This window comes from Zalophus californianus, chromosome 10 (assembly GCF_009762305.2).
Source record: "Zalophus californianus isolate mZalCal1 chromosome 10, mZalCal1.pri.v2, whole genome shotgun sequence".
NCBI lineage: Eukaryota > Metazoa > Chordata > Mammalia > Carnivora > Otariidae > Zalophus > Zalophus californianus.
In genome coordinates, this window is record NC_045604.1 from 26525350 (window position 1) to 26550471 (window position 25122).

Below are 25122 nucleotides of genomic sequence, written 5' to 3' on the forward strand. Positions count from 1 at the left end.
GTGGGTCCCAGCCCAAGCCCAGGAATGGAGTTTCTTGATCTCTGGTTTCACTTAAAGAAAGAGATGGTACATAAAACAGGAGAGGAAGGAGTCCAAGGTCACAAGAGAATTTTTTCAGCAGATAATGAGTGAGCAGTTTTTATGTGGAACACTCGCCGGAGCTGTTCCTAGGAGAGAACCTGCCACACACGAAGTCTTGGCCCCCACCCACATACACACCCAGGGTCCCCACTGAAGGGCTTAAGTGGGGCTTATTTCCAGCCTCGGGGATCTCCATAAGTAGTTAGCACTGACTAGTAAAAGTTGTCTCCCACCCCCCACCTGCCTGAACCTGCTTTTTCTACCGCCCAGCCCTCCCTGCTGCCTCCCCAGACCCCACAGAGGACAGAGGGACCATCTTCTATGTGGTCACCCCTCCCCGTCACTGCCCAGAGCCCGCCCACCCTTTGGCTTGTGTCTCTGCCTTCTCCATCTTTATCACAGCTTCTGTCTGTTCTTTGCCCCCACAGCCACAATGAACGACAGAACACGTTTCTACACCCAGTGACTGGCCAGGTCCCAGAAGAAAACAACAAATTTAACTTGAAAACGTACGTCTGCCTCCCCCCCCAGCCCCCGCTGGCTGCTTGGCCTTTCCAACCCCCTCACCCTCCCACCCCCACACTTTGCAGCTGAGAAGGGTAAGGGAATGTGTGGAGAGCAGAGGGACGTAGGGTCTCTAACCCCAGTCGTGAGGAATGGAAGCTTCTGAGGGCCCTCCGTCTGACTTGACGCCCTGACCCACTTTTCCCAGCATCTCCAAGATCTCAGGCTGGTGCCTCCCCCAGGTTGAGCTGGAGGAGAGACACAGGTCTGAGGTGGGCCTATCCCCCAGGGGCCTTTGAGGGAAGTGCTGAGGGAAGCTGATAGAACCCTGAGAGCCAAATGCAAATTCCTCTCGCTGTGGATCTTGGCTCAGTGCAAGAAAGAAAGGGGAAGAAAAAGATAATTAAATGACTCCCATAGTCCACTGAGCCATTGTGTCTTCTCAATTAGAAGGAAAAGGAGTTCCAGAGTCCTAAGGTCTAGGTTTTTTACATAAATTTACAGGAAAGAAAGAGGAGACTGTCCAAGATTACTGGCATGTGGTCTCAGAAGAGCAGAGGGAGCAGCTGAAGTGATCTCAGTGGGTGGCAGGGTGGGGAATACGGATGGGGCTTTTCCATTCTTCTTGGGTTTTGACTAGTCTCTTTCTTCTCTTTTGGTCAACCTGAAATCAGATCGGCCTTGGACATGTCCAGTAAAGCAGGTGGAAAACGCCCGGCTATCACCAACAGTGACATATCCAACCACAACATGGTGTCCGAGGTCCCCCCAGAGCGGCCCAGCGTCCGGGTAAGTCTAGCCCCCAAGGCCAGCTGTCAGGCGGGAATCCTAGGAAACATATGAGCCTGTCCAGCTGTCTTCACAGGCTCTACAGAGCAGGCGAGGTGAGGCAAGAGGAGTGGAGAGTGGGAAGGGAAGAGGGGTCAGACCAGAACCTTGTAGAAGACTGATCTCTAGACCAGGGCTTCTCAACCTCGGCACTATTAGCATTTGGGGCCAGATAGTTCTTTGTGACGTGGGACTGACTGTCCTTTCACTGTAGGATGTTGAGCAGCATCCTCTGCCTTTACCCATTAGGTGCCAGTAGCACCCGCCCTGTGACAACCAGTGTCTCTAAACATTGTTCAATGTCCCCTGTGGGGCAAAAGTGCCCCCTCCCCGCCCATGGAGAACCACTGATCTAGGGGGACAGCAAAAGAGGAATAATTCGTAAGGGATATGGCAATCAAGAGCTCAGAAAGGAAGGAGCACCTCAGGAGGAAGAAGTAATCCAGAGAAGAATGTGGCATAGAGGTCGAGTAGGATAAGGGCTGAATGTGTCCCTGGGTTCAGCACTGGAGACCCTGACCAGTGGTGGGCTGAGGGCAGAAGGCAAGCCGGAGAGGGCTAAAGAGGAAATGGGCGGGGAGACAGAGAGACGATGACGAGTCGGGACTAGTCTTCTAAGAAACTAGACAGTAAGTGGTGGTATAGTCATACAATGGAGCGCTCTCCCAAAATTAAACTGGACTAGAGCTATATGTATTAACAAGGATAAATCTTGAATATGTAATGTTGAGTAAGAAACAAGTTGCCGAATATGAAAGATGTGATATCATGTATGCCAAACGGCCTACATGAAAGCAATACGACATATGTACAGGTAAATTTGCGGTACGACCATGTAGCCATGGACAGGCAGACTAGTTCTGGGTCAGCGATTGCCTCTAGGAAAGAAGAAATGAGACTGAAGAGTGGCTCAAGGGGAGTTTCAGTTCTATTTGTCATGTTTTATCAGAGGAAAAAACCCAGCACATGGTGGTGATTTATTCTCTACTTTTCTGAAATATTTGTAATATTGGAAAATATATATTTGTAAAGAAACTTGACTGTGAGGGGGAATGTGGGACAGGGGACCGAAGCTAGACAATATGCAAGATGGCGGGAGGTCTTCTTGGTCCATTTCATTTTGCTTCAAGATGTGCAAGCAGGAGGGAAATGGCCCAGTAGATAGGTTCAGGAGGAAGGGGACAGCTGTGAGTCTCATTTCCGTGGAGACAGGAGAAGTCAGATGCAGAGCTGCTGTTAGCCTGCATAGGGAAGGGGAACTCCTCCTGAGCTGCAGAAAAAAAGGTATGTGAGGCTTGGAGGTGCGGGTCTAGGAAGTTAAAGACATTCCCATCTGATAGCCTCACCTTCTACAGGGAAGTAGGAGGTAGGGTTTTCTGCAGAGAGGAGTGGGATGGCTAGAGAGGCATTGGGGCTTGAGAATATGCCCAGGGTTTGGAGAACAGGACCAGAGATCAACAAGGGGCATGTGAAATATTGCGTGATAACATCGAAGGGTCATCTGAGGTCATAGACTTGACTCTGAGTGGCTCCAGTCCACAGATGTGTGTGGTTTTCCTCCAGCACCGCTCCTAGGCTGGCTGGGAAAGCAGGGAAGGTAGATGGTTGGATTAGCCTAAGGTGGGGCTAATGGCAGGAGGAAGCCGTGGCAGAAAGTTAAGGGGGCGAGGCATGGAGGGGTAAGCTGTGGGAGCAGCTTCTAGCCTGCAGAGCAGAGGTGAAGCTGTGGCAGATGACCAACCGAGGAGGAAGGGAAGGATTTGGGGAGTTGCTTATTCTTCGGGTGGTTGGGTGACTTCCACAGGTGCCTCATCTCAGCCTTTGTATGTGGATTTTTACTAGTAAAGTTTAGAAAATAATTGTATTCCCCAGTTTGGGGTGTGCTTTATGATAAAGCCCAATTTCTTCTTTCCTTCCTTCTGCAAGTATGTACGAAGTGCTTATTGTAGACAGATACCTTGCTGGGCTCTGGTGATGAACAGACCAACAAGACTCAACTTCCTCCCTACAAAGAGCTCAGAGTCTGGAGAAGGAGCTGGAAGGCCAACTGCCCCATTGCAGTGTGACAAACTTTAGACCGCACAAATGGACAGAGAAGAGGGACAGCTCACACTGTACCAGGGGGTCCGGGAGATTTTGTGGAGTTGGGGGCCCTGCCCTGGGCTTAAAGGATGAGTTGGGATTTGTCAGGGGACAAGGGAGATGGGGCTCCCCACATCTCCTATGGGAGAGCAAGGTGAGCAAAGGCAGGGGCATGGCAGAGGACCACCAGGGGTCTGGCGAGGGACCTGTCCGGTAGAGGGGCATGGGCCCGGCAAACCCTACAGACCTGTCCCTGTGTGCTGTGCTAAGGAACTGAATTCCCTTCTAAGTGATGAGAGGTAGTAAGAAATGTTAAGAGAGCATCGTGATGGCACTGTGTTTTAGAAAGGTAACCTTACTTCGTGGTAGAGGGTGCACAGCAAGAGGATATGAGGGCCTGAGGGGAAAGAACAGATCCGAGAACCATTAGGAACATAGACCCATCTGCCCTGCGCAAATGTCATATAAGGAGCGGAGGAAGGAGGGAACCGTGTGAGGCAGTTCAGAGTTCAGGTCTGGGCAACCGAGTGGATTGCAGTACCACGTGCCAGGTGAGAAATACAGAGCATCGGGCTTGGTTAGAAAGAGGATGAGTCTGGCTTTGCACTTATTTAGTCCTGGTTGGACAACCAGTTACAAAATGGGCTGAGGCTAGGAGACAGCTCTTAGATATGGATTAGAGAGTTTTCAGAGTACTGCTGGTAGCCGAGGCAACGGGTATAGATGAGCTACACAATGTAGAACAAGACAAACAAGAATTTGAAGTCTGGTTGAGGTCCACCAAGAGAGTAAAGGTGGAGATTGAGAAGGAGCAGCCACAGATGGAGGAAAGAAGAGTTTCCAAAAGAAGAGCTTCCTAAAGAAGAGTTTCAGGAAGGACAGAAATGTCAGTGTTATCCAGTGTATTAAAATGGCCAAGGACTGAGCAGCTTTAATTCAATGACATTGCAATTGCCACTTGAGGAAAGAGGTGGAGGGGGGTTAGGAGTAAACGTGAGGAGCAACCTCAGGACTCTTCCCAGGAGCCTATTCCTGCGGAGGAAGGGAGGGAGAAGGGGGAAGGTGTTACCTGAGGGCCGGCAGGGGACTGGCAGGGGATGTAGGGTTGGGGGGGGGCTGTTCCGGTGGGTGTGGCCACGTGAGAGAGAGGGAGAGCTGGTGAGGGGGAGAGACGGACAGAGACAGACTGATGCTTTAAGATGGCGAGAACTGAGCATGTTTGCTCAGGAGAAGCAGCTAGTGGAGAAGGAAAGGTTGAAGACAGATTTGAGAAGAGATTATCCATGGAGCAAAGTCTCTGGAAAGGGTGGGTGGAACGTGTTAGCCTTGAAAAGGAGGATGACATTGGAGAGAAAGAGGCGACAGTGGTAAGGACAGTAATTTTCTAGGTCAAAGGGTGTGAAATTGAGGAAGTGCCTGTCTGATAACCTGGATCATCTCTGTGGAGCAGAGCTGGGTCCACTGCGGGGAGGGTGTGGGGGAGCTTGCAGGGCTCGGGGGAGGGGGAGGGCAGGGAGTGGAATGAGGGGGCTGGGCCGGTCCGAAGTTGGGGGGGGTGCAGGGGCTCTGCACTGGCCTCATCCATACTGCAGTCTGTTCTTCCTCCGGCAGATCTATAATCATAAACCATAATCTGGCCATGAGTGCAGGGAGGGGATAATTTGATTGCTCCGGGATTCTGAGTTTTAGAGAGGCTCCAGCTCTGACAACGGATGGGCTGTTTGAGAGTGCAGCCCCAACGAGGAGCCTGGGCTTCCTAGGGAAATAACCACAACCAAGATGTGGCTGACGGGTCCAGAAAAAAAGGGAAGGACTAAGGAGCTGGGGATTCCAGTGGAGTAGAAAAGCTGGAGGTGTTGAGTAATGGAGTGAGAAAGCCCAAAGGAGGGGACGGCGTCAGGAAATGGGAACACCAGAATTGAAGATGTGAGTGGTGGAGGGGCCTGGGGCCGGCCAGGTCGCAGATGCAGCTGTGGGAGTGAGTTGCCAGGGTAGAAGTGAATGATTTGGGGATTGAGGGGATCACGGCACTATAAGTTTAGGGCACTGGATCGGTCCTCATCAAGGGCAATGCCACAGGGATGGCCAGACTTAGAATCAAGAGGATGATTGATACTGGAATTCTAAGACTCTGAAGGAATGATCTAGAAGCTGACAGTGATGAGAAGGGCTAAACAGCAGAAGAGCAGGGGTGCTTCCAGAGAGATTGTTGCCAGAATGTGGAAGGATGACAGTGCCCATGTGGCAATAAGGAGCCAGGAGAACACTTGTGTGTCCTCCCTGCTCTGTGCTGTGTTGGACGTTCACGAGTGAGCAGGGCTCCAAGAGGATGATGATGTAGGGAATTTACGGGCATTTGAGTGGGTTCCAGAAAGCATTATGAAAGGGGTGGGGAGTCAGGACAGTCGAAGAAAGATAGCCCAGGAGTGAAATGAGAATTCTTATTTTCTCCTTAAAACAACAACAACAAGGGGCGCCTGGGTGGCTCAGTCGGTTAAGCGGCTGCCTTCGGCTCAGGTCATGATTCCAGGGTCCTGGGATCGAGCCTCGCATCGGGCTCCCTGCTCAGTGGGGAGCCTGCGTCTCCCTCTGCCTGCCTCTCTGCCTACTAGTGCTTCTATCTCTCTGTCAAATAAATAAATAAATAAATTAATCTTTAAAAACAACAACAACAACAACAACAACAACAAAATCCACACCGCTGTGAGACAGGTCGGACTATTATTCTGAGCCCCATTTTAGAGATAAGAAAAAGAGTCCAAGGATTGGAAAGCTGTGCCCTTGAGTTAGGAGCAGATCCAGGAGTCACACCTGGTCCTCTTAGGGTGAGGACACCCCAGGCGCGGAGAGAGCTACAGCTCCCAGCAAGGGTCGCTCCCACTGCAGAAAAAGCAGAGGGGAGGAGAGGAAGAAAGTCAGGCGGGTTTCTCTGTCTGCCTCCCCAGGCAACCAGAACATCCCGCAAGGCCATCGCCTTTGGGAAGCGCTCACACTCCATGAAGCGTAATCTCAACGCACCTGTCACCAAGGCGGGCTGGCTCTTCAAACAGGTGAGGCCTCCCCTGCTGTCCGCCCACCAGGACCTCCACTTTCTCCTCATTGCTCTGCTTCCTCTGTAGTTACAGTCATAGTCCCTGCATGTTTTGGTGTGTCCTCCCGTGTCCTGTTTTTGGTATGTTATATCTCTGTGAATGAATCTCCTAATTTTATGAAGACTCAGAGAAGTTGAATATCTTCCCAAAGCCACACAGAAAAATAATGTCACATTTGGGAACCCAGCCAGGTCTCCTAATGGGCAGATGGAATGACAGAAAGATGCTGGGTCGCCAACCCCATCAGAGCAACCCACTGGCTCGTTCTCAGGAGGTCCCACTTGCTGTGAAGGAAGGGGGGTGTCCTTAGTCCCGGGGTCCACTAAGTCTTCCCAGTTTGACCTCACCACCCTCCCTGCCCACCCTCTGCCCACTCATCCTGGCTCACCTCTCACCCCTTTTTTCTTCCCCGGGAGAGACACTGAGGCCTGGGCTGACAGAACTGGAAGGTTCCAGACAATAATCTAACGTCACTTTCCTGCATCTGAGGTCTCAAGGGGGGTTGGCTGCCACTTATTGGCGGCAGAGCTGCGACCAGAGGCAGGATGGCCTTATAATTAGTGCCACGCTCCTTCCCCTGCAGCCCCCCTCCCATGCCCAGCTCACAGTCCCTCCCCTCTGTCCCCACTTGTCCCGCAGGCCAGCTCCGGGGTTAAGCAGTGGAACAAGCGCTGGTTCGTCCTGGTGGATCGCTGCCTCTTCTACTACAAAGGTGAGCTTGCCTCCTCTCCTGGGGCTGGCCGGGGCCGCAGGAAGGCAGGGCCCACCGCTCTTTCTCATTCTGCCAGATCACCGGGCTCTGCTTCGGGTGGACGTTGGTTGGTGGACATTGGTAGGGGCGGGGGTGGGGTCGCAAATCCGCCCCATAGCCTCGGGCACCCGTGGGGTGTGACAGTGGGATAAAGACAGAGCCCGCTTGCTCACGTGGCCACTCACTTCACATTCAACAGTGTTTACTGTGCGCCCTCCAGGTTTCAGGCAGAGTTCTAGGTGCTGCTGGGGGACGCAGTGGGCAGAGTGAGGTCCTGGAGTGGGGGATGGGCTAGGAAGAGGAGGACGAGGAGGAAGGCCCCTAGTCACTACTAGCGCCTGACCTACCAATCGGAACTTACGTGTTGATCTGCCTACCCCTGGAGTGTCTGAGCCGAATCTACGAAGGCGGAAATCTCGGTTTCGTTCACAGCAGTAGCCACAGCGCCTAAAACAGTGCGTGGCACACAGTAGGTGCTCAATCAGTGTTGAGTAAGTGGATATCCCCAGCTTCCACCCTCTGTGCCCACCCCAACACTCACTCCCAAGCCTCTCAACAAAAAAAGAGAGAGAGAGAGAGAGACCTAATAACTTTGGTGAGGCAGCCTCTGGGAAGTTATTTTTAAAATAAATGTGCAGCTGTGTCGTGTCAGGCAGGTCCTGAGGGAGCTGGTGAGGCTTGAGGACAGGGCCGGCCCTGTCAGGCTGCTGTGGGGCCACGGGAAGAGAAGGGTAAAATGGTTTTGCAGCAGGAGAGGCTGATTCCTCTCCTCCATGCCCTGGGAATGGCAGGGCCCTGACTTCCCTGGGCCTCCTGGGAGCAGTTCAGTGAATCATTAACTTCCACAAACAAGGGTTGTACCCAGTGACCCCTCCAGAGTACTGCTGTCCCTGTGCCCTGAGTCGCTGCCACCTGAACCCCAAAAAGAGAAATCAGGAAGGGGCTGCAGAGACAGGGTCCAGCCACAGAAAAAAACCCAAAACTGGGGGAAAAGAATCTGCCCGGGGCGTGGCCCCTGGTGCTGGGCCTCTGGGACCCAGGGCTGGCTGGAGCCAGAGTCTGAACGAAGCTGAAGGAAAGCCAGGATCTCTGCAGAGGAGAGACTGTGGGACTGGCCGGAGGGGAGAAACTGAAAAGTTGTGAACTCAAAGGGCACTGTGATGGGGGCCACCATCCACTGAGAGACGCTCTCAAGAGCCCCTGTAAACATTGGCCCGGACACTGCCAGGCAGAAGGCCATTGCCTCCAGAGGATGGCAGCCTCCACTTTTCTGAAGAAGCCCTGGGTCCCCAGCCCCGGGCTCCTCCTGATCCTTTGGCTTCGCCCTTCTTCTGGGTGCCATGCTGACTCTGCAGAGGAAGCTGGACCTTAAGCCGGGTATCTTGTGTGAGTGATGAGGAAGCGGAGAAGGGGAGCTCATGACTCTAATCCCCGAGACTCCTTCTGACGCCTAACAGAGGGTTTTCCAGGGTTTCTAGCCCCGGGAACAAAGAGCTATCCCAGGGAAGTGGGGAGTTGCCCCCCCCACCTATTCCACAGAACACCCCCACCTTTTGAGGTTCCTGCCAATGGCTGGGGTCCCGACTAGCTCATCCATCGGGCTCCTTTGGAGATCCAGGATGGATTATATAGGAGCCTGGTTGTTAGCCTGATGCAGGGACCAGAGGGCCAAGGGGTTCTGCAGGTGTGTGTCTGCCTGTAGAGACATGGGGCCATAAAGGGGAAGATAGACCCCTGTCAGGAGAGGACAGAGCAAGCTGCTGGGTGCCTGGGAGAACCCTAGAAACAGTTACCCAGAAGAGCCAGAGCCGAAGATGGGACTGCTCTGCCATGCCCAATGCCATTATTATCCTATTACATATATCCCCACTGGAATTGTCTTGCTCGGGGAGGCTCTATAGATAGGAGAGGGGCTAAGAATGCTTGCTCGGGAGGGGCGCCTGCCTGGCTTAGTCGGTAAAGCATGAGACTCTTGATCTTGGGGTTGTGAGTTTGAGCCCCGCGGTGGGGGTGGAGTTTAAAAAAAAAATGCTTGCCTGGGAGTCAGGCTTCTTGGGTCCAAAGACCAATCCACCACTCTCTACTTCAGTAACGTTGGACAAATTACTTAACCTCTCTGTTGTGTCTCTACCTCCTTACCCATAAAATGGGGTAATCGCAGTACCTATTCATTGGGTCATGGGTAGGGTTAAATCCATAATCATAAATGACTTATTTAACTTAGAACAGTACCTGATGAATAGCAAACCCTCCATCACATTAGCTGTTCCTTATTTGTCTACCTGCATCCCAGAAGGTAAGCTCCCAGAGGGTGGGTGGCACTTCTCTCCCATCTGCCTCTGTAGTCTCAGCATCTAGAACAGGGTCTGCAGGGCCGCTGCAGGGAGTGTGCCTCTCCGTGCCGTGCAGAGCACAGCCTGTGTGCTGGAGGGTGGCGGCCCTCGGTGCCCGGCCCGCAGTAGAGGAGCCACACGGACGTATTGCTGTTTATCACTGTAGGGCTGATAGACTCCTCCCCTCTCTCTGCGCACGCGCACTCAGCAGGCACGCGCATCTCACCTGTCCCTCTACCCAACAGATGAGAAGGAGGAGAGCATCCTGGGCAGCATCCCCCTCCTGAGCTTCCGGGTGGCCGCAGTGCAGCCTTCGGACAACATCAGCCGAAAACACACCTTTAAGGTCAGTCGGCCCTTCCGCTCCCAGGTCAGGTGTGGAAGGGAGGCCTGCTCTTCTAGAGCGTGAAGGAGTGGAGAAGGTCCCTGAGCCACCTCTCCACGGAGTCCCCACTGGTGGCAGAGGGAGGGAGAAGGCAGTGGCCCCTGGAGTCAGTCCCCACTCTGTCGAGACCACCTCCTCTTACGTTGGGAGTCAGCTGGGTGGTTCTCCTCAGGTTGGGCTGGGAGAAATGGGCCTCAGTGGTACCCCAGTTTTTCCTGGGGGAGAAGTACTTAACGTCCTGAACCCATGCGCTCTCCGCCCCATGGCCTGGAGGCAGAGGCAGGGGCTGTGGGCTGGTGGGGTTCTGACATCCCTTCTAGAAAGCAATCCTCCCTACCTTGGGCCCAGGGAACTAGACACCCAGTCAAACCTACTCAAATTTCAATCTCTAGAGAAAATTAGGAGTTGAGTTTGATTACAACCGAGAAAGACGAACTTCATGCAGACCGTAGTTTGGGAGAATAGGAGCATGGGAAGATGGGCCTCACGCGCCTGCTCAGTGTCCCTCCCTTGGAACCCCCCGGGGAATCCACCCATCAAAGATGTGCTTGCAGTTGGCTCATTGCAAGCTGGTGTTTTTCTACGTTTAAAAATTCATGACCCATTAAAAACAATAAAAATCCCATGCCCTTTTTGTATTTTATGATGCAAAGACCAGAGGCTCCTTTTCATTTCCAAATAGAAAATGATGATACCGGCTATGCATTTTCTTAGCACAAAGCCCTCCCTCCCCAGTTGAAAATGGCTGTCCAGGTCCCTGAAAACCGAAAGCTATGGTGTTGGATGATGATAGGAACTGCAGGTAATGCCAGATCAGTATCTGAGCCTGTGGGATCTCAGAGACTCTGCCCCTTCCTGTCCTTCAGACTCTGGTCACCTGACCGTGGAAAAGAGCGTGGGCAGGATACACAGGTGCTGCTCCGGGGAACAAGGAGGGGCTTCTTTGGCACATAATTAGTTCCTAGCCTCCTAGGGTCCTGTCTGCCAGAGGTGTGAACAGAATGAACAATTAATAAAACTCTAGCTCTAGGGAGCCGGGTTCTAGCTGGGGAAGTAGAAACAGGTTGTTTAACCAACAACAGACAGTCCTACTATACACATTCGCGCCCACACCGCCACACAGCCCAACAGCCTGTCTCACCCTCCCCTCTAGACCTGTGCACAGACACATCCACACTCCAGCTCGGAGCTGTGCCAGCAGCAGGCATTCCGGCAGCGTCCCGAGTGACTGACACACGCACGCACACGCGCGCACACAGCCCCGGCTCTCTGCGCCCCGCCGCCCCTCCCCTCCTTCCCCTTCCCCCAAGGAGTGCACTGCCTCTTTAAAACCCATCTCTGAGGGCTGTGCTCAGTGGCCCACAAAGGGTTCCGATTGTGGCTATTCAGTGGCCCTTCCCCAGGGAAGGGAAGGGAGCAGAGACAGATGGGAGGCTTGTCCAGTTGCGGCCACCAAGTGAAACTCTTGGATGGCTAATAATGAGCTGGGCACTAGTCCTGCCCAGCCTGCTGCTGAGTGCCTTAACCTCTTCCTAACCCAGCCCCATGGGGGCTCAGGGGACTTCACCGCACTGGGGTAGCTCCCTCGGTCTGTGGCCCCCCTCCACGGTGCCAGGCCGGTGTCCCCTCCGGCTGCCCGTCAACTGCCCTGTTTACCCCCAGCCCCTCCCCCTTCCTCTGTTGCAAGCAGTATGCTCCTGTGCCTTTGCTCTCCCCTTGTCTCCCCGTGGGCATGTTTTGTCCTCTAGCTTGACCGTGAGCTCTTCAAGTGCAGAGAGCATGTCTGTTTTGCTGTGATTGGTGCCCAGAGCAGAGCTCTGCATGCACAGGGTGCTCACTAGCAAATTAATTCACTTGCTGCCCACTCCTGCCAGCGCCAGTTCACACCCACCAGTCCCGCCTGTCTCCCTCTTCTCTACAACAACCCTGTGTCCTCCACGCCGGAGAGCTCACCAAGTCCCCTGCTCTCCCTATCCAGGTGCCTCCTTACAGCTTTGCTGGCCGGAAGCACCTCCCTGCGTCTGCCCACAAGCTGGGCCCCCTGCTGGAGGGTGGGAACGGGTGGCATCCAGAGGAAGTAAGACATGTCACTGGGTAAATGACTCCCGTCAGAAAGGAATCGTGTGCCGGGGAAGGGTGGTACAGAGGAGTGAAGGTCCAGCCGGGGAAGCATTTGGAGAGTGTGGATTTGACACTGCTGCTTCCGAGAGCCCTGGGGCTTGGTCAGGAGAGCCCCGTCTTCTCTCCTTCCAAGCCTGTGAGACCCATGATTTCACACTCAAGGGGTCAGAGACGAAAGAGAGGTTCACATCTGAGACTATTAATCACTTGGATTTCTCATGTTGAGTGGGGTAAACCAGGCTACCTGCTTTTTCTGTGAGATTGAAGGTCTCACCCAGGGAGTATGCTGAGGTCCCAAAAAGAATTGAGCTCTGGAGCATTTTTCCCTTGTGTCCTAAGAACTTTGATCTTCACCAGGAGGATCCCTCCGCATTAGACAGATGCATCCCTTCAGGCCAGAACAGAAACCCAAGTCTTATGCAGCTGCAGAGCTGGTTGGGAACAGAGCTAGAATCAGCACTGGGATGCCCTGAACCCTCCCCGCCAACAGCCCCAGTTGCGTGGGGCAAGCTCTGCACTCCCCACCCTTGGCGGGCATCCTGGGCATCACTACGTGCTGTCGTCCCCATGGCTGCAATAGCGAGTAGAAGGGGGTAATCTGAAACCCCCCCACTTCCCTCTGCTCCTCAATATTCCTGCCACGTCATCTTCTGTCTCTCCCTCTGGTGTCTGGTTGACCTGTTCTCTGCTTCTCCTCCTTCTGACTGCGTGAGGACCCCTCCTCTGGACAGGAGCTCCCTTCTGGGTTCCCGCCTGCCGCACCTGCTCGCGGCCGCCAACTAGGTAGCGTGCTCTAACTGGCAGTGCATGCCCCTTGCATGCGCAGGGAGGTGGAGGCCTGTCTGTCTCTCTGTACCAGCTCCTCAGAGGCCAAGCTGGGGCCAGGACTGGCATGGGCTTGGGGGCGGGGTGGGGGAACATCTCTCCCAGACATCGGATAATAATTGCCCTTCAAATCAAAGATGGAATTTGATGGGAGAGTGGGCGTGGTAATTGCCCTTCCTGTTTATAATCACCTTAGGTGGGGCAGGTAAGCTTCCCTGGCTATTGGGCCGCTGGGTGGTAAGCAGAGAGCTATAGCCCATATGCCAGAGCTAGAACGCTTGGCATAGCTGGGGGCTGTCCTCCTCACCTTGCTCCTGAGCTGCAGGGGGTAGGGGAAAGAGCTACAGACCAAGGGAATGGCCTGCCTGACCACCTGTTCTGTGGATGTGGCTGTCTTCCCCTACAGGTGACTACGTGCTGGGTGGATGAGGCCGGGGCCAGTTCCACGAACTGCCTCTCCCCACAGGCCGAGCACGCCGGGGTCCGCACCTACTTCTTCAGTGCCGAGAGCCCCGAGGAGCAGGAGGCCTGGATCCAGGCCATGGGGGAGGCTGCCCGAGTCCAGATTCCCCCAGCCCAGAAGTCGGTGCCCCAAGCTGTGCGTCACAGGTGAGTTCCAGGGCACTGGGCATGGGCGTGGGGAGTGCCAGAGAAAGAAGAGTGAGGAAGCACCCCCCCCCCATGACCTCCTGAGCCCAGTGCTGGCTCAAACGTCTGAGGACATGTGAACCACTCCTTGCCTCCCAGCAGGGTGCCTGGCTAAGTGATTTCAAGGCCTGGGGTCTCTCTTCCTCTGATTGGGTCTACCTCTTCTCTCTGGGCTGGTAGAGGCCAAGAGAGAAGTCAGGTTCCCTCGGGGCCTGGCCAGGAGCCAAAGACCAGGGTCATTCACTCGTTTATTCTTGGCTGTGCACATTAAACCCATGACTTCTGGAGGAGGGTGGACTCAGGTTCGAATCCCCACTTAGCCCCTTGCCCACACTGTGACATCAGTGTGAGTTACTTAACCTCTCTCAACCTGAATTTCCTCTCCCCGAAGACAGCAGTTAGAATCCTCCCTCAAGGGGTGGCTGTGAAATCTGGACGTGCAGGGAGCACTCAGCCCATGGTGGCCCCATCCCCGTTCCCACCCGCCACCCCCTGCAGCCTCAGGGCCTGTCTTTACTCAGTGCGTGGAGTCCTGAGGTAGATGTTAACAGGGATCCAGAAGAAGGAGGTTTTACGGTATAGATAGACTCCAAGTCTATTTTAGTGTCTTAGAAGTGTTTAACACAGGGAATGTCGCAACAAGGATGCTTGAATATGTTGGGTTTGGGAAGCCACAGGGAAAACATAGTCATGAGATTCCATCTTCACGTCAGCGGAGGGGCGTACTTCCAGAAGTTCGCTCATTCAGTTCGTAAATATTTACTGTAAGTAGGTATGTGTCAAGCACTGGATCGGGTGCTAGGGAAACAAGGGAAGACAAGTCTACACGCTCCTGCCTCGTGGAGCTTACTTTCTGACAGAGTCAGTCCTGGAAGAAGCTTGTTCTGGAGATGGGAATTAGCATGTTTCTGTGCCGAGGATGTTTGAGGCAACAGCTCTGGCGCCTGGCACCTGCCACGTTTAAGCTCACGGTCCTGCGAGGGGAGGGACTGGTACACCCATCCTGCCAACAAGGAGCCCAAGGCTCGCTGAAGTTAAGGAACTTGTACAGGACACAGGGCTGACCTGTAACAAGCTTCTGTAGCCGAAACATCAAGGACAGTCACCATTATGGAGATTTGGTAGGGCATGTATGGAGCTTTCGGGGCTGGAGTGGAGACAGACTGCCGGGGAGACCAAGTCTGGGGGAGGTCAGTGGCTGGATTCAATGCAGGTCAGCAGAAGGGAGCAGAGAGTGACCCATGGAGATGACCTGGAGGGTAAAACAAGCAAACCTTGCATAGGCAAGATTGGACTATGTTTTATAGTGATTGTCCAGGCTGGAGCAAGAAAGCAAAATGGGGGTTATTGGGGCGCGTGGGTGGCTCAGTCGTTGAGCGTCTGCCTTCGGCTGGGGTCATGGTCCCAGGGTCCTGGGATCCAGCCCCGCATCGGGCTCCCTGCTCCGCGGGAAGCCTGCTTCTCCCTCTCCCACTCCCCCTGCTTGTGTTCCCTCTCTCGCTGTGTCTCTCTCTGTCAAATAAATAAAATCTTAAAAAAAAAAAAAATGGGGGGGTGATTTAGGAAACAAAATTGCAATTCACTGACTCCCATTTCCATTGTTACCTTCCTGCCCACCGTTCTCCACTCCTTTTTCCTTCCCAGTCTACCACCCCCTGCCCAGCTCTGCCCTGGGCTGGGGTCACTTACAACATCTCCCTTGGTGTCCAGCAGCCACGAGAAGCCAGACTCCGAGAACATCCCACCTAGTAAACACCACCACCAGCCATCCCACAACAGCCTCCCCAAGCCTGAGCCCGAGGCCAAGACTCGAGGGGAGGGTGACGGCCGGGGCTGCGAGAAGGCTGAGAGGAAACCCGAGAGGCCCGAAGTCAAGAGCGAGCCTCTGGTGAAAGCCAATGGCATCCAAGCCGGACCCGAACCAGCCTCGGAGCCCGGCAGCCCTTACCCTGAGGGCCCGAGGGTCCCAGGGGGAGGGGATCGGCCCGCCCAGCCCAACGGCTGGCAGTATGGCTCCCCGAGCCGACCAGGGAGCACAGCTCTCCCACCTCAGGATTCAGAGAGCGGGGGCCACCAGCGGAGCTTCCCCCCGCGTGCCGACCCCGACAAAATTGCCCAGCGCAAGAGCTCCATGAACCAGCTTCAGCAGTGGGTGAACCTGCGCAGAGGGGTGCCCCCACCTGACGACCTTCGCAGGTGAGTCCTGGTGGGGCGCCGGCGTGGAGCTGGGGTGGTGTTAGGGCTGGGCCCGGGGAGGGGAGGGTGTAACATGTGCAGCATCCTGTGCCGGAAATCTTCTGGAAGCCAGGCTGAGTTGGGACGCCAGGAAGACCCTCCAGCCCAGGGTTCCCAGCTTGTCCAAATCTTCTACTGCCCCGTGGCTCCAGCCGTGGAGTGTGACCTTCTGCCCGGCTCCTGCCCTGTTTACTTTCTTCAGAGACAAGGCCGGAGCACCCAGCGCCTCTCGGCGAGGATGCGGGGTGCCCGGGAGGCGTGCAGGCACTCAGAGGGAGGGGCCTTCGAGTTGTGCCAGTCAGAGAGCCATCCGTGCGTCCGGCCCTCTTACAACACCCTCGGTGCCATCGGGCGTCTCTGCCACCACGAGCCTCACCGGCCGCCAAGCCAACTCACCCCAGTTTTGAACGGCTCTAATTGTTTGCAAGTCTTTATATGCAGCTTAAGAAAAGGAAAGGAAACAGAATGTTGCTGCTCACCAATGCTAGTTCTGCCCTGGAGACCAATTTACTCCTTTGTCCAGTGATTGGCTTTCAAACACCGGAAGACATTTTTTGGGCCCGGAGCATGCATCAGGGCAAGCGGGGCTGCGGCCCCTTCCCTGCGGGGGTGGGCAGCTCCCCGGAGCGCAGGTGCCCCTTCCCTGCGGGGGTGGGCAGCTCCCCGGAGCGCAGGTGCCCCTTCCCTGCGGGGGTGGGCAGCTCCCCGGAGCGCAGGTGCCCCTTCCCTGCGGGGGTGGGCAGCTCCCCGGAGCGCAGGTGCCCCTTCCCTGCGGGGGTGGGCAGCTCCCCGGAGCGCAGGTGCCCCTTCCCTGCGGGGGTGGGCAGCTCCCCGGAGCGCAGGTGCCAGCCACAGGAAGGCTGCTAACATGCTCACCACTGCCGCCCTGGTGCCTGGGACATCTGGCCTGTCCCGGGGCGAGCGCCTCACTTGGGATGAGTCCCAGGAACCTACGGGTCCCCTCCTTGATGGGGACATCAAACCAGGGAAACTGCTGCTCTTTTGTCCCTCCTCTGTCACCCACCTCCCCAGCACCCAGTACGCTCATGTTCTTTCTGCTCTTTCTGCCTGCCGTTCACCTCTCTGGAAAGGATCTGATACATGGGTTCATGGTGGGATAGAAATAGCTAATAAGGCTTAAGGTTTCTCCCCAGGGCTGTTTCATTTTAAAAAGACAAAGACGGAAGCTCTGAATGTGAAATTTCCAGCCTCGGTGGCTGGTTGAGGGAGGAAGCTGAGGGAGCTTTCCCTGCACCCCCGGAAGCCAGGCTCAGCGCCCAGGCAGTGGCTGCCTCCGCGGGCTCCCAGAGTCGGCCTGGGGCACCGTTCAGCTGGGCACACCCTGCTCTAGGCTGGAGGACCCGGAGGTGGGGCTGGGGCGCAGCGGTGGGGTGGGTGGGGTTGCGCTCATTTTGTCTGGCTTCCTTACAATGTCCTCTCTCTCTCTCTCTCTCAGTCCCTCTAGGTTCTACCCCGTGTCCCGCAGGGTCCCTGAGTATTACAGCCCCTACTCCTCCCAGTACCCCGATGATTACCAGTACTACCCACCGGGGGTGCGGCCGGACAGCATCTGCTCCATGCCGGCCTACGATCGGATCAGCCCACCCTGGGCGCTGGAGGACAAGCGCCACTCGTTCCGCAACGGAGGCGGCCCTGCCTTCCAGCTGCGGGAGTGGAAGGAGCCCCCGGGCTACGGGCGGCAGGATGGCACCGTCTGGCTCCCCGGCCCCTCCCCCTCCCGGCAGCCAGTCTATTACGATGAGCTGGATGCCACCTCCGGCTCCCTGCGCCGCCTGTCCTTGCAGCCCCGCTCCCACTCTGTGCCGCGCTCGCCCAGCCAGGGCTCCTACAGCCGTGCCCGCATTTACTCCCCCGTCCGCTCACCCAGTGCCCGCTTTGAGCGCCTGCCACCTCGCAGCGAGGACATCTATGCTGACCCTGCTGCCTATGTGGTGAGGCGGTCCATCAGCTCCCCCAAGGTGAGCCACCAGCCTGCGCTTCCTTCCCCATGCCCTGAGGACCCCCCGCCCCAGAAGCCTACTACCATCTGCAGAGGAGAGGTGGAAGTGTGGGGGGCATCTGGGACTTGGGGTCACTGTGTCCCCCGGGGACACACACTGTGTGTTGGCAGGAGCCACGATGATGCCCGGGGGAGCTTCTGGCCCTGCGGGTCTGTCTGTGGGAGAGCTGCTTTGGGGCATTTGCTTTGACTCCTGAGTAGGAACATTGCTGTTGGTGCCTGTCCCCAGGTCATGCCAGGAACCCTTATCCTGTGTTTGAGGGCAGAGAGGGTTCTGTCTTTTCACATCTTGAGGACCAGACAGGTCAATGCAAGGATCCTGCAGCGAATAAATGCTGCCCATTTTCATTTGGCATCTGCTTTGGGACGGGATACGCACATCCCTAACCTTGAACTTCAGTTGGTGGGGAAGTCTGTGTCCCAGCCGGAACCCCTCACCTCTCCAATTCCCTTTCTCTTCCAGTATGATTACCTGGGAGACAGGCGGCCAGTCCCTGCAGGACTGTTCCCCTACAACTACCCACCATCCCCCACGGTCCACGATAAGATGGTACGTCCTCTCCCCCCCGTCCACTTCCCGCAGAACCTCTCCTTCCAGGGCGGGGCCAAACTAGGGCAGCCACAGGGATGCTCTGTGCCTGGTGCCTGGCCCTCCTGGTTTTTAGCAGCCTCTGGATACTCCTCCCTCCCGGCCAGGACTCTGACCCCAGTGCAGAGTTTGATGCCAGTTACCCCATGTCTGGGACACAAGGTAGAGGAGCAGGGACAAGATCTGGGGGCGTGCGGTGTCCTGACCCTCTGGACCCTGGACAGCCTCCTGCCCGGCATGCAGAGGCGCCCCCATCCGGGGCCCAGGGAGTGTCCAATAGCAGGCATTTTCTCCAAGTCTGTCCTTGCCTGCAGCGCTACTTTTGGGGAAAGAGACAAGTAGTGAGATTAAGGAAGAAAATATGTTCCCTATTATGCCTCTTTCTTTTCTCCCTGCTTTCTACTCGTCTCTCCTGGGAATTTGTTCTCCAGAGAATTTTTGTCTCCCCCCAGAGAACCGGGTGCAGATGCTCCACCTGGGATGGGGGTGGGTGCACTGGAACGAACAGGCTGAGGCCGTGTCCCCAGAAGCCTGTTGCTGACGCCTGTCCCTACATAGCCCGGGGAGGCCCGGGTGGAGGAGCCTCTACACGCATGGAGGGTGCCCCTCCCCTCCCCCTTGATCCTTCTCTGTCCAAGCTCCAGCCCTGACACACAGCTCAGCACCCATCTAGAAACAATGGATTCTTCCTTAAACCTCAGGAGCTGCTAGGGAGGGCCGCCTAGATTGTTTCAGGGTGCTTCCCTCTCCCAGGCGAGGGCCAGGCGGACCAGGAGCCCTGGAGCCGGGGCCCCAGTGAGTCCCTCCTCTCGCTCGGTATCCGGTCGACAACTTGTTGCCTGCCCCCAGCCTCATCCCTGCCCTTCCCTAGAACTCTTCAAGGGCAGACAGAGGCCTCTCTTTGACCTTGCCCCCCAGCTAACTCTTAACTGCTTTGCTTCCTTTTTATTGTTTTCTGTTGTCTTGTTCCTGTTTGTGTTGCCGTTGGGCTTCGGGCTCCGGGTAGGATGAACTTTTAGACCTTCAGTTGCAAAGAAACCTAGAGTATTTGGATCAGCAGGTAGGCAGAGCTGGTGCCCCCTCGCCATTCCCCTGCTCCCCCCGCCACCCCATCTGTCTCCCTGCTCCTCCCCACCTCCTTCTCGCCCATCCATTTGACAACCTTTGTTGGCACCACCAGGACACAACAAAGTGGCTTATATTTTGGTTTGCGCATTCACACCCCCTCTCCTCAAAGCCCTTTAGGGCAGCTGGGAGTTTCCTGGGGAAAGGAGAATAAGAAATGACCACATGAATAATTAATGCCACCTCCTAATTGTTCAGGCCAGCTGGAACTGGGGTGGGGGGGGGAGGTGGGCAGGCGGAAATTTGCATTTCTGCAGGAGAGAGCAGCAGGGGCGGTGGAAGGGGGCGGGGCTGAGCAGCCAGGCTCAGCCTAAAAATGCAAGGGATTCCCTGCGGCCTGAATCTGGGAAACTATCCTAGTGCACAGGTGGTTATTAAACGCCACAGTTTGTAAACTGAGGACTACAGACTTGCCGTAGGATGGTTTTTTAAAATTATATTAGTTCCATATATTTGTTAGTTCCTCTGCCAAGTCCTTTTGCATACGGGGCTCGTGTTCTCCTCGAGAATTCCGCATGGCAGACAGAGTGTTAGCGACCTCGTTTCATCTGGAAGAGTCCGTGAGTGTTCCCATAGACGGAAGTGATTAGCTGCAGAGACCCGGCTCCAGGCTCTAACCATTGGCTACCTTGCCCTTTGAAACTGAGGGGCGTCGAGACACGCTGGGGGGTCAGGCTGCTGGGCCTTGATTTGAGCACAGACTCTTACCTAAGTCCAGATCTGCGCTACAAATCACAGGGGACCTGGGCATCCCCAGTGTGGCCCGGTGGAGGCGGCCCGAGGTGGTGAAGTTGTCACAGTAGGAGTCGTAGTAGTAGGAATGGCGGCCGCCACCGTAACTGCGTGCTTTCTCTGTGCCTCATGCTCTTCTGAGTTCCTTATAGATCCTAAGGCATTTAGTCTTTGTAACAACACTGCAGGGTGGGTACTGTTGTTATCCCTCTTTAGAACTGATAAAACTAAAGAAACAGAGAGGTTAAGTAACATGCCAAGGACACACAGCCAGCGAATGGTGGAGCTTGGAATGTGACTCTGAGCTTTTGATCCAGTTTATGGCTGAGGAGATACCTAATATAGGAAGAAGCAGGAGTCAAACCTCCTCAGGATGATTTTATACTCTTGAAGTTGCAGAAAGAACATTAAACTTGAAATCAGAGGCTGTTGCTGAAACAGTTGGTGGTTCTAGACACAAGTCATATGCCACATAACCTGTCGTCTCACGGGCCTCCGTGCCTTGGTGGGATCATCCTCATAGAAGGCCTTGGGCACTGGCAAGCCCTGATATCCACATTTTAATCAGCAGGGACAGCTCCCAGCCCTCACGAACCTTGCGTTATTAGTTCCAGAAGCAGCATGTGGTGTCCACACCACGAGTATTCCAGTCCACATGGGGACGAGGCTCAGGGTGCCAGCCCAGACTGGCAGTGGGAAGTGGGGGCTCGCGCCTGCAGGAAGCAGGGTCTGCAGTGCCCGGAGTAGCGAGGAGCAGGGCTGAGTGGCCTTGGGGCTCCTGGGCAGGCTTTCCTCTCTGCGGCCCATCTACAGTGCCTGGCTGTGCCAGCATTCAGTGCCACTGCGGGGCCCCTCCTGGGGCTTCTGCCCTCATGGACAGGCTGGGCCCTTAGGCTGGGAGCTTCAGAAATAACCCTTCAGAGGACCTCCTCTAGATAAAGGATAATAATCTCAAAAGGGAGTTTTATCTGATAAGAGTCTAGGGGCGCCTGGGTGGCTCAGTCAGTCAAGCGTCCGACTCTTGATTTCAGCTCAGGTCTTGATCTCCGGGTTGTGAGTTCAAGCCCCATGTTGGGCTCCACGCTGGGCATGGAGCCTACTTAAAAAAAAAAAAAAAAAAAAAAGGTCCAGAACATGGAGTCAGACATTCTAATCCCAGCTCTGCCATTTACAATGGTTTTTTGTTGTGTTTTTCTTTTTTTAACTTCAAAATGTTGCTTCATCTTTCTGGGCCTTTGTTTTCTCACTCATAAAATGGACATTGTAGAACCTGCCTTTCCTGCCTCCCAGATTTGCTGGAGGATCAAGTAAGAGCGTACATGCCAGCACTGGGTCAGGCGGTGGTGAGGAGCGCTAACTGCTGCGATGATTATTTTATTCTTTTCCTTCTGACATTCGATTTAAAATATTAACTGAGCACTTTATGATGTATAAGGCACTGCGCTAGGTGCTTTCTCACAAAATTTGACATTTTGGACAGACAGAAGGTGGCATAGAGGAATCCTAGAGGCAAAGCCCACATGGGCCAGAAGATCCCCCAGAGCCACAGTTCGAATGGGAGCAGACCAGGGTGAGAACATTCTGGCTTGCCTTCTTTAGTGCTTGAGATCCACTGGTTGGGCGAGCAGTGAGATCAATGCGTGTCCAGGCAAAACCTGGGCCTCTTTGCCCTCTCAAAGCCTGGTGTGTTAGCAGGTCCTACACACACACACACACACACACACACACACACACACACACACAGGACGCAGGCATGGTTCACAGGCAACAGACACACGTATACACACACCATATACAATCACACACACACCACATGCATGCCCTGTGCAAAATAAACATGACCTCATACACACAGGATTCCAAGAAGATAGGGGCTGACTTGAGTTCTGATCCTTCCAGAAAATGGGGCTGATATCCTGTTGACCGTGAACTATTTTATGAAGCCTCAACCTCCTACTACAACTGCTCTTTGGAAAGCCTTTTAAATGACACTTGATGCCTTCAAAAAAATTCCAAATGGGCTAAAGAGGTAGAGAGATCAGATCCTAGGAAAGCCTTTCAAAATGCTATGGACTCTGCAGATGGGGATGGCTGGGTGCCACTCGCCCTGTCCCCAGCACACAGAAGCAAGGCCACCTTTGGGTTGCCACCTAAACGGGTAAGAGGGAAAATACGTGTGGGCCCAATGAAGATGGGGGAGGTAAGAGCCAAAAATGTGAGGGCCTCCTGAACTGTGACCCCAGAAACTCTGCCCTAACGTGGCTCTGTCCCTTCCCTCACTCACCTCATCTCCCCAAAAAGCTTTTCCCACACGACTTTCCTCTGTCTTCTGCTACCTTGTCCTGTAGGTTGATGAGTTAAAGGGACATAGCCAAGGACACGCCCTAATATTTTCACTCTTTGATGCCATTAAACTGGAACCAGGGGGCGGAAATGATGGCGTCTCTAGTTGATTTGCTTGGCTTGTCTTCCCTCCCTCACCCCCTCTCCTCCCTCTCCCCTGGCCTTCTTCATCTCTCTCTTTCCCCCTCCGTGTTCCTAATGATTCTTGAAACACAAAGATGACGTGTCAGAGAACAGTGTTCGAGTATCTGCTGTCCCTTTAACGCGGCTTGCTTGTTTTGGCCTCCTTATTTGCTCCCTAGCGTCATCCAAGATCGGCATGGATGCTACCAGCCCAGCTCTGGAAACCGTGTTTAGCAATCCTTTCTACTCTAGAGCCAAGAGGTGGGCTGGGGTCGGGGAGAGAGAGCTGTGCCTCTTTGTGAAGGCCCATCCAAAGAGCAGCCCCAGGGTTTCTTTCTCAGCTGTTGATTTAGTTCAAATTTGGGGAGAAGGGTTTTCCTACCTGCCAGTGTGGTGTTTGACCAAAGCAGCATGAGGAAAAGAGGCGGGGCAGGGAGTTGACCTTGGCCGGTGAGGATGGGACCTGCCGCACCTCTCAGGCACCCTGGGGAGAGTGTCACTGGGCAAGGGGTCTCTTGAGGGCCAGCGAGCGAGGGCACAGCAGCCCCCAGGCCCCCTTATGTGACCTTTCCTCGGGGCACCTTCAGTGCTGGTCCTGGGACGGAGCTCACAAGGGGTGAGCGACAGGTAAAGCCGAGCAGAGGGAGCTGGAGACCCCAGGACAAGCTGCCCTTTCCTGTTTCCGGGGAAGTGAGCCCAGGAGGGAGATGGGGAGATAGCTCCATGGGGGTCCGAGTTTGAATCGTCCGTTCCTTCCTCTGCTGCAGATGAGTGAGAGCGAGACTCTCATCAGTATGGTGAACCGCATGGTGGAGAGCTCCTCCCCCAGGGCCCAGATCTTCATGCAAGTAAGACCTCCGCCTGGCAGCATGGTCCCCGTCAGCACCATTTCAGCTGCTTGTGCATGGTCTAGTCAAGCCATTTGGGCTAGGGTTTGCTCTGCCCTACCCGCCCATCTGCCAGGCCTCATCTCCTGGGCCCCGCCTTGTCTTCCTCCTCTAATTCCGCTGTGTCTCCTCCATTCTTCACGTTCATGGGTGAATCCAAGGCCCGTTTCTCAAACCATCAATACAGCCGGCACCGACATCCCATACCATGCCAGCGATCGCAAATCTGCTTTCTCAAGTCCAGGACTTCTGTTTCATGTTGGGTATCTTCTTCACAGACATCTTCGAGGTTCAGGGCACAAGGGGTGTGATATGGAACCATCTGATGCCCCAGTGGTGTAGAATGTGCCGTGGTCACCGGATGTATCACCGAGACTGGGCAGCATTTGCTGGACCCAGACATACTCCCGGTTAAGCACACCCCGCCCCCACCCCGCCCCGTGACTGGTGTGCAATCTACCGAGATAATCATTCTCAGATGTTTTCGGGGCTCATTCCATTTCCGCATGTCTCATCCTCAAAAATAGCCACGGATTAACTGTTGTTCTCAGGGTTGTTCCCAGTAAGCCATCCGGGATCTCTGCACCCCCGGAGTCCCTCTCCACAGGAGACCCAGAGGCTGGGGGAGAGACAGGAGATCCTGAGTCAGAGCTGAGCAGCATCCCTGTCTCCATAAATCAGCCTAAACAATAGGGAAGGACCTAGATGGGGCTACGCCAGGCTTCCCAGCCAGGGCCAAAGAATTAGCTCGGGTTCCCGGACTGGAAGCTGCCAGAGCTGATGGACCACGGTCTCTGGCAAGAATGGAGCAAGGGCTGTCCGCTTCCCTGCCCCCACACGCCCCAGCCGTCCCCTGCTGCTGTAACCAGCGTCATGTCCCCGCAGGTCCCTCCGTACCCAGAAGTGTTCCGGGACGGTCTCCACACCTACAAGCTAAACGAGCAAGACACGGATGTAAGAGCAGCTCTCCTGCTCCCCTGTCCTCTCCAGTCCCTCCCGTTGTCTTCCTCATCTTCGCTCTCCTCCGCTGGGGCTTTTCCTCCGTTCATCTCTGTCCCTCTGGTGGCTCTTCACGCCTTTGACTCATGTCCTCTCCCAGCACAAAGACCACATTCCGCCTGCCCCTTCCTCATCCCCCTTCTTTTCTCATTCTTCCCCCTTCCCCGCCCGCCCCGTGCTGGCCGTGTGTGCTTCTCCACGGAGCCCTAGGCCCTGTCTCCAGCAGTGGGATCTGCTCGTTACAGGAACGCGGACTTCGTTAGGAGGTGCATCGGCCAGCCTACACTGTGCCCACGTTGGCAGTCGCCCTTAGGCCACTAGAGGGAAGCACACAGCCCTGCCCCTGGCCTCAGGGAGCTCCAGGGTAGTGGGAGATGCCAGGTAGCCGTGGGTGACAGCCTATGATCCCTGTGCCAACT

The 25122-nt window shown here is 55.1% G+C and overlaps 1 protein-coding gene across 3 annotated transcripts in view; it reads left to right on the top strand.

Annotated features, from left to right (window-relative positions):
• Window positions 1-25122, top strand: part of PLEKHA6 (pleckstrin homology domain containing A6) — a 137485-nt gene that overhangs the window by 92061 nt on the left and 20302 nt on the right. The window contains exons 4-15 of one of the 3 annotated variants that reach the window (XM_035722344.1): window positions 510-590; window positions 1260-1374; window positions 6441-6545; window positions 7227-7299; window positions 9917-10017; window positions 13409-13611; window positions 15295-15846; window positions 17342-17864; window positions 18369-18455; window positions 19501-19554; window positions 23585-23665; window positions 24590-24658. In XM_035722344.1, the coding sequence (XP_035578237.1) occupies window positions 510-590; window positions 1260-1374; window positions 6441-6545; window positions 7227-7299; window positions 9917-10017; window positions 13409-13611; window positions 15295-15846; window positions 17342-17864; window positions 18369-18455; window positions 19501-19554; window positions 23585-23665; window positions 24590-24658 (2044 nt within the window). The remainder of the gene's footprint in view (window positions 1-509; window positions 591-1259; window positions 1375-6440; window positions 6546-7226; window positions 7300-9916; window positions 10018-13408; window positions 13612-15294; window positions 15847-17341; window positions 17865-18368; window positions 18456-19500; window positions 19555-23584; window positions 23666-24589; window positions 24659-25122) is intronic. The other 2 variants (XM_027612001.2, XM_027612002.2) reach the window with 2 other exon arrangements.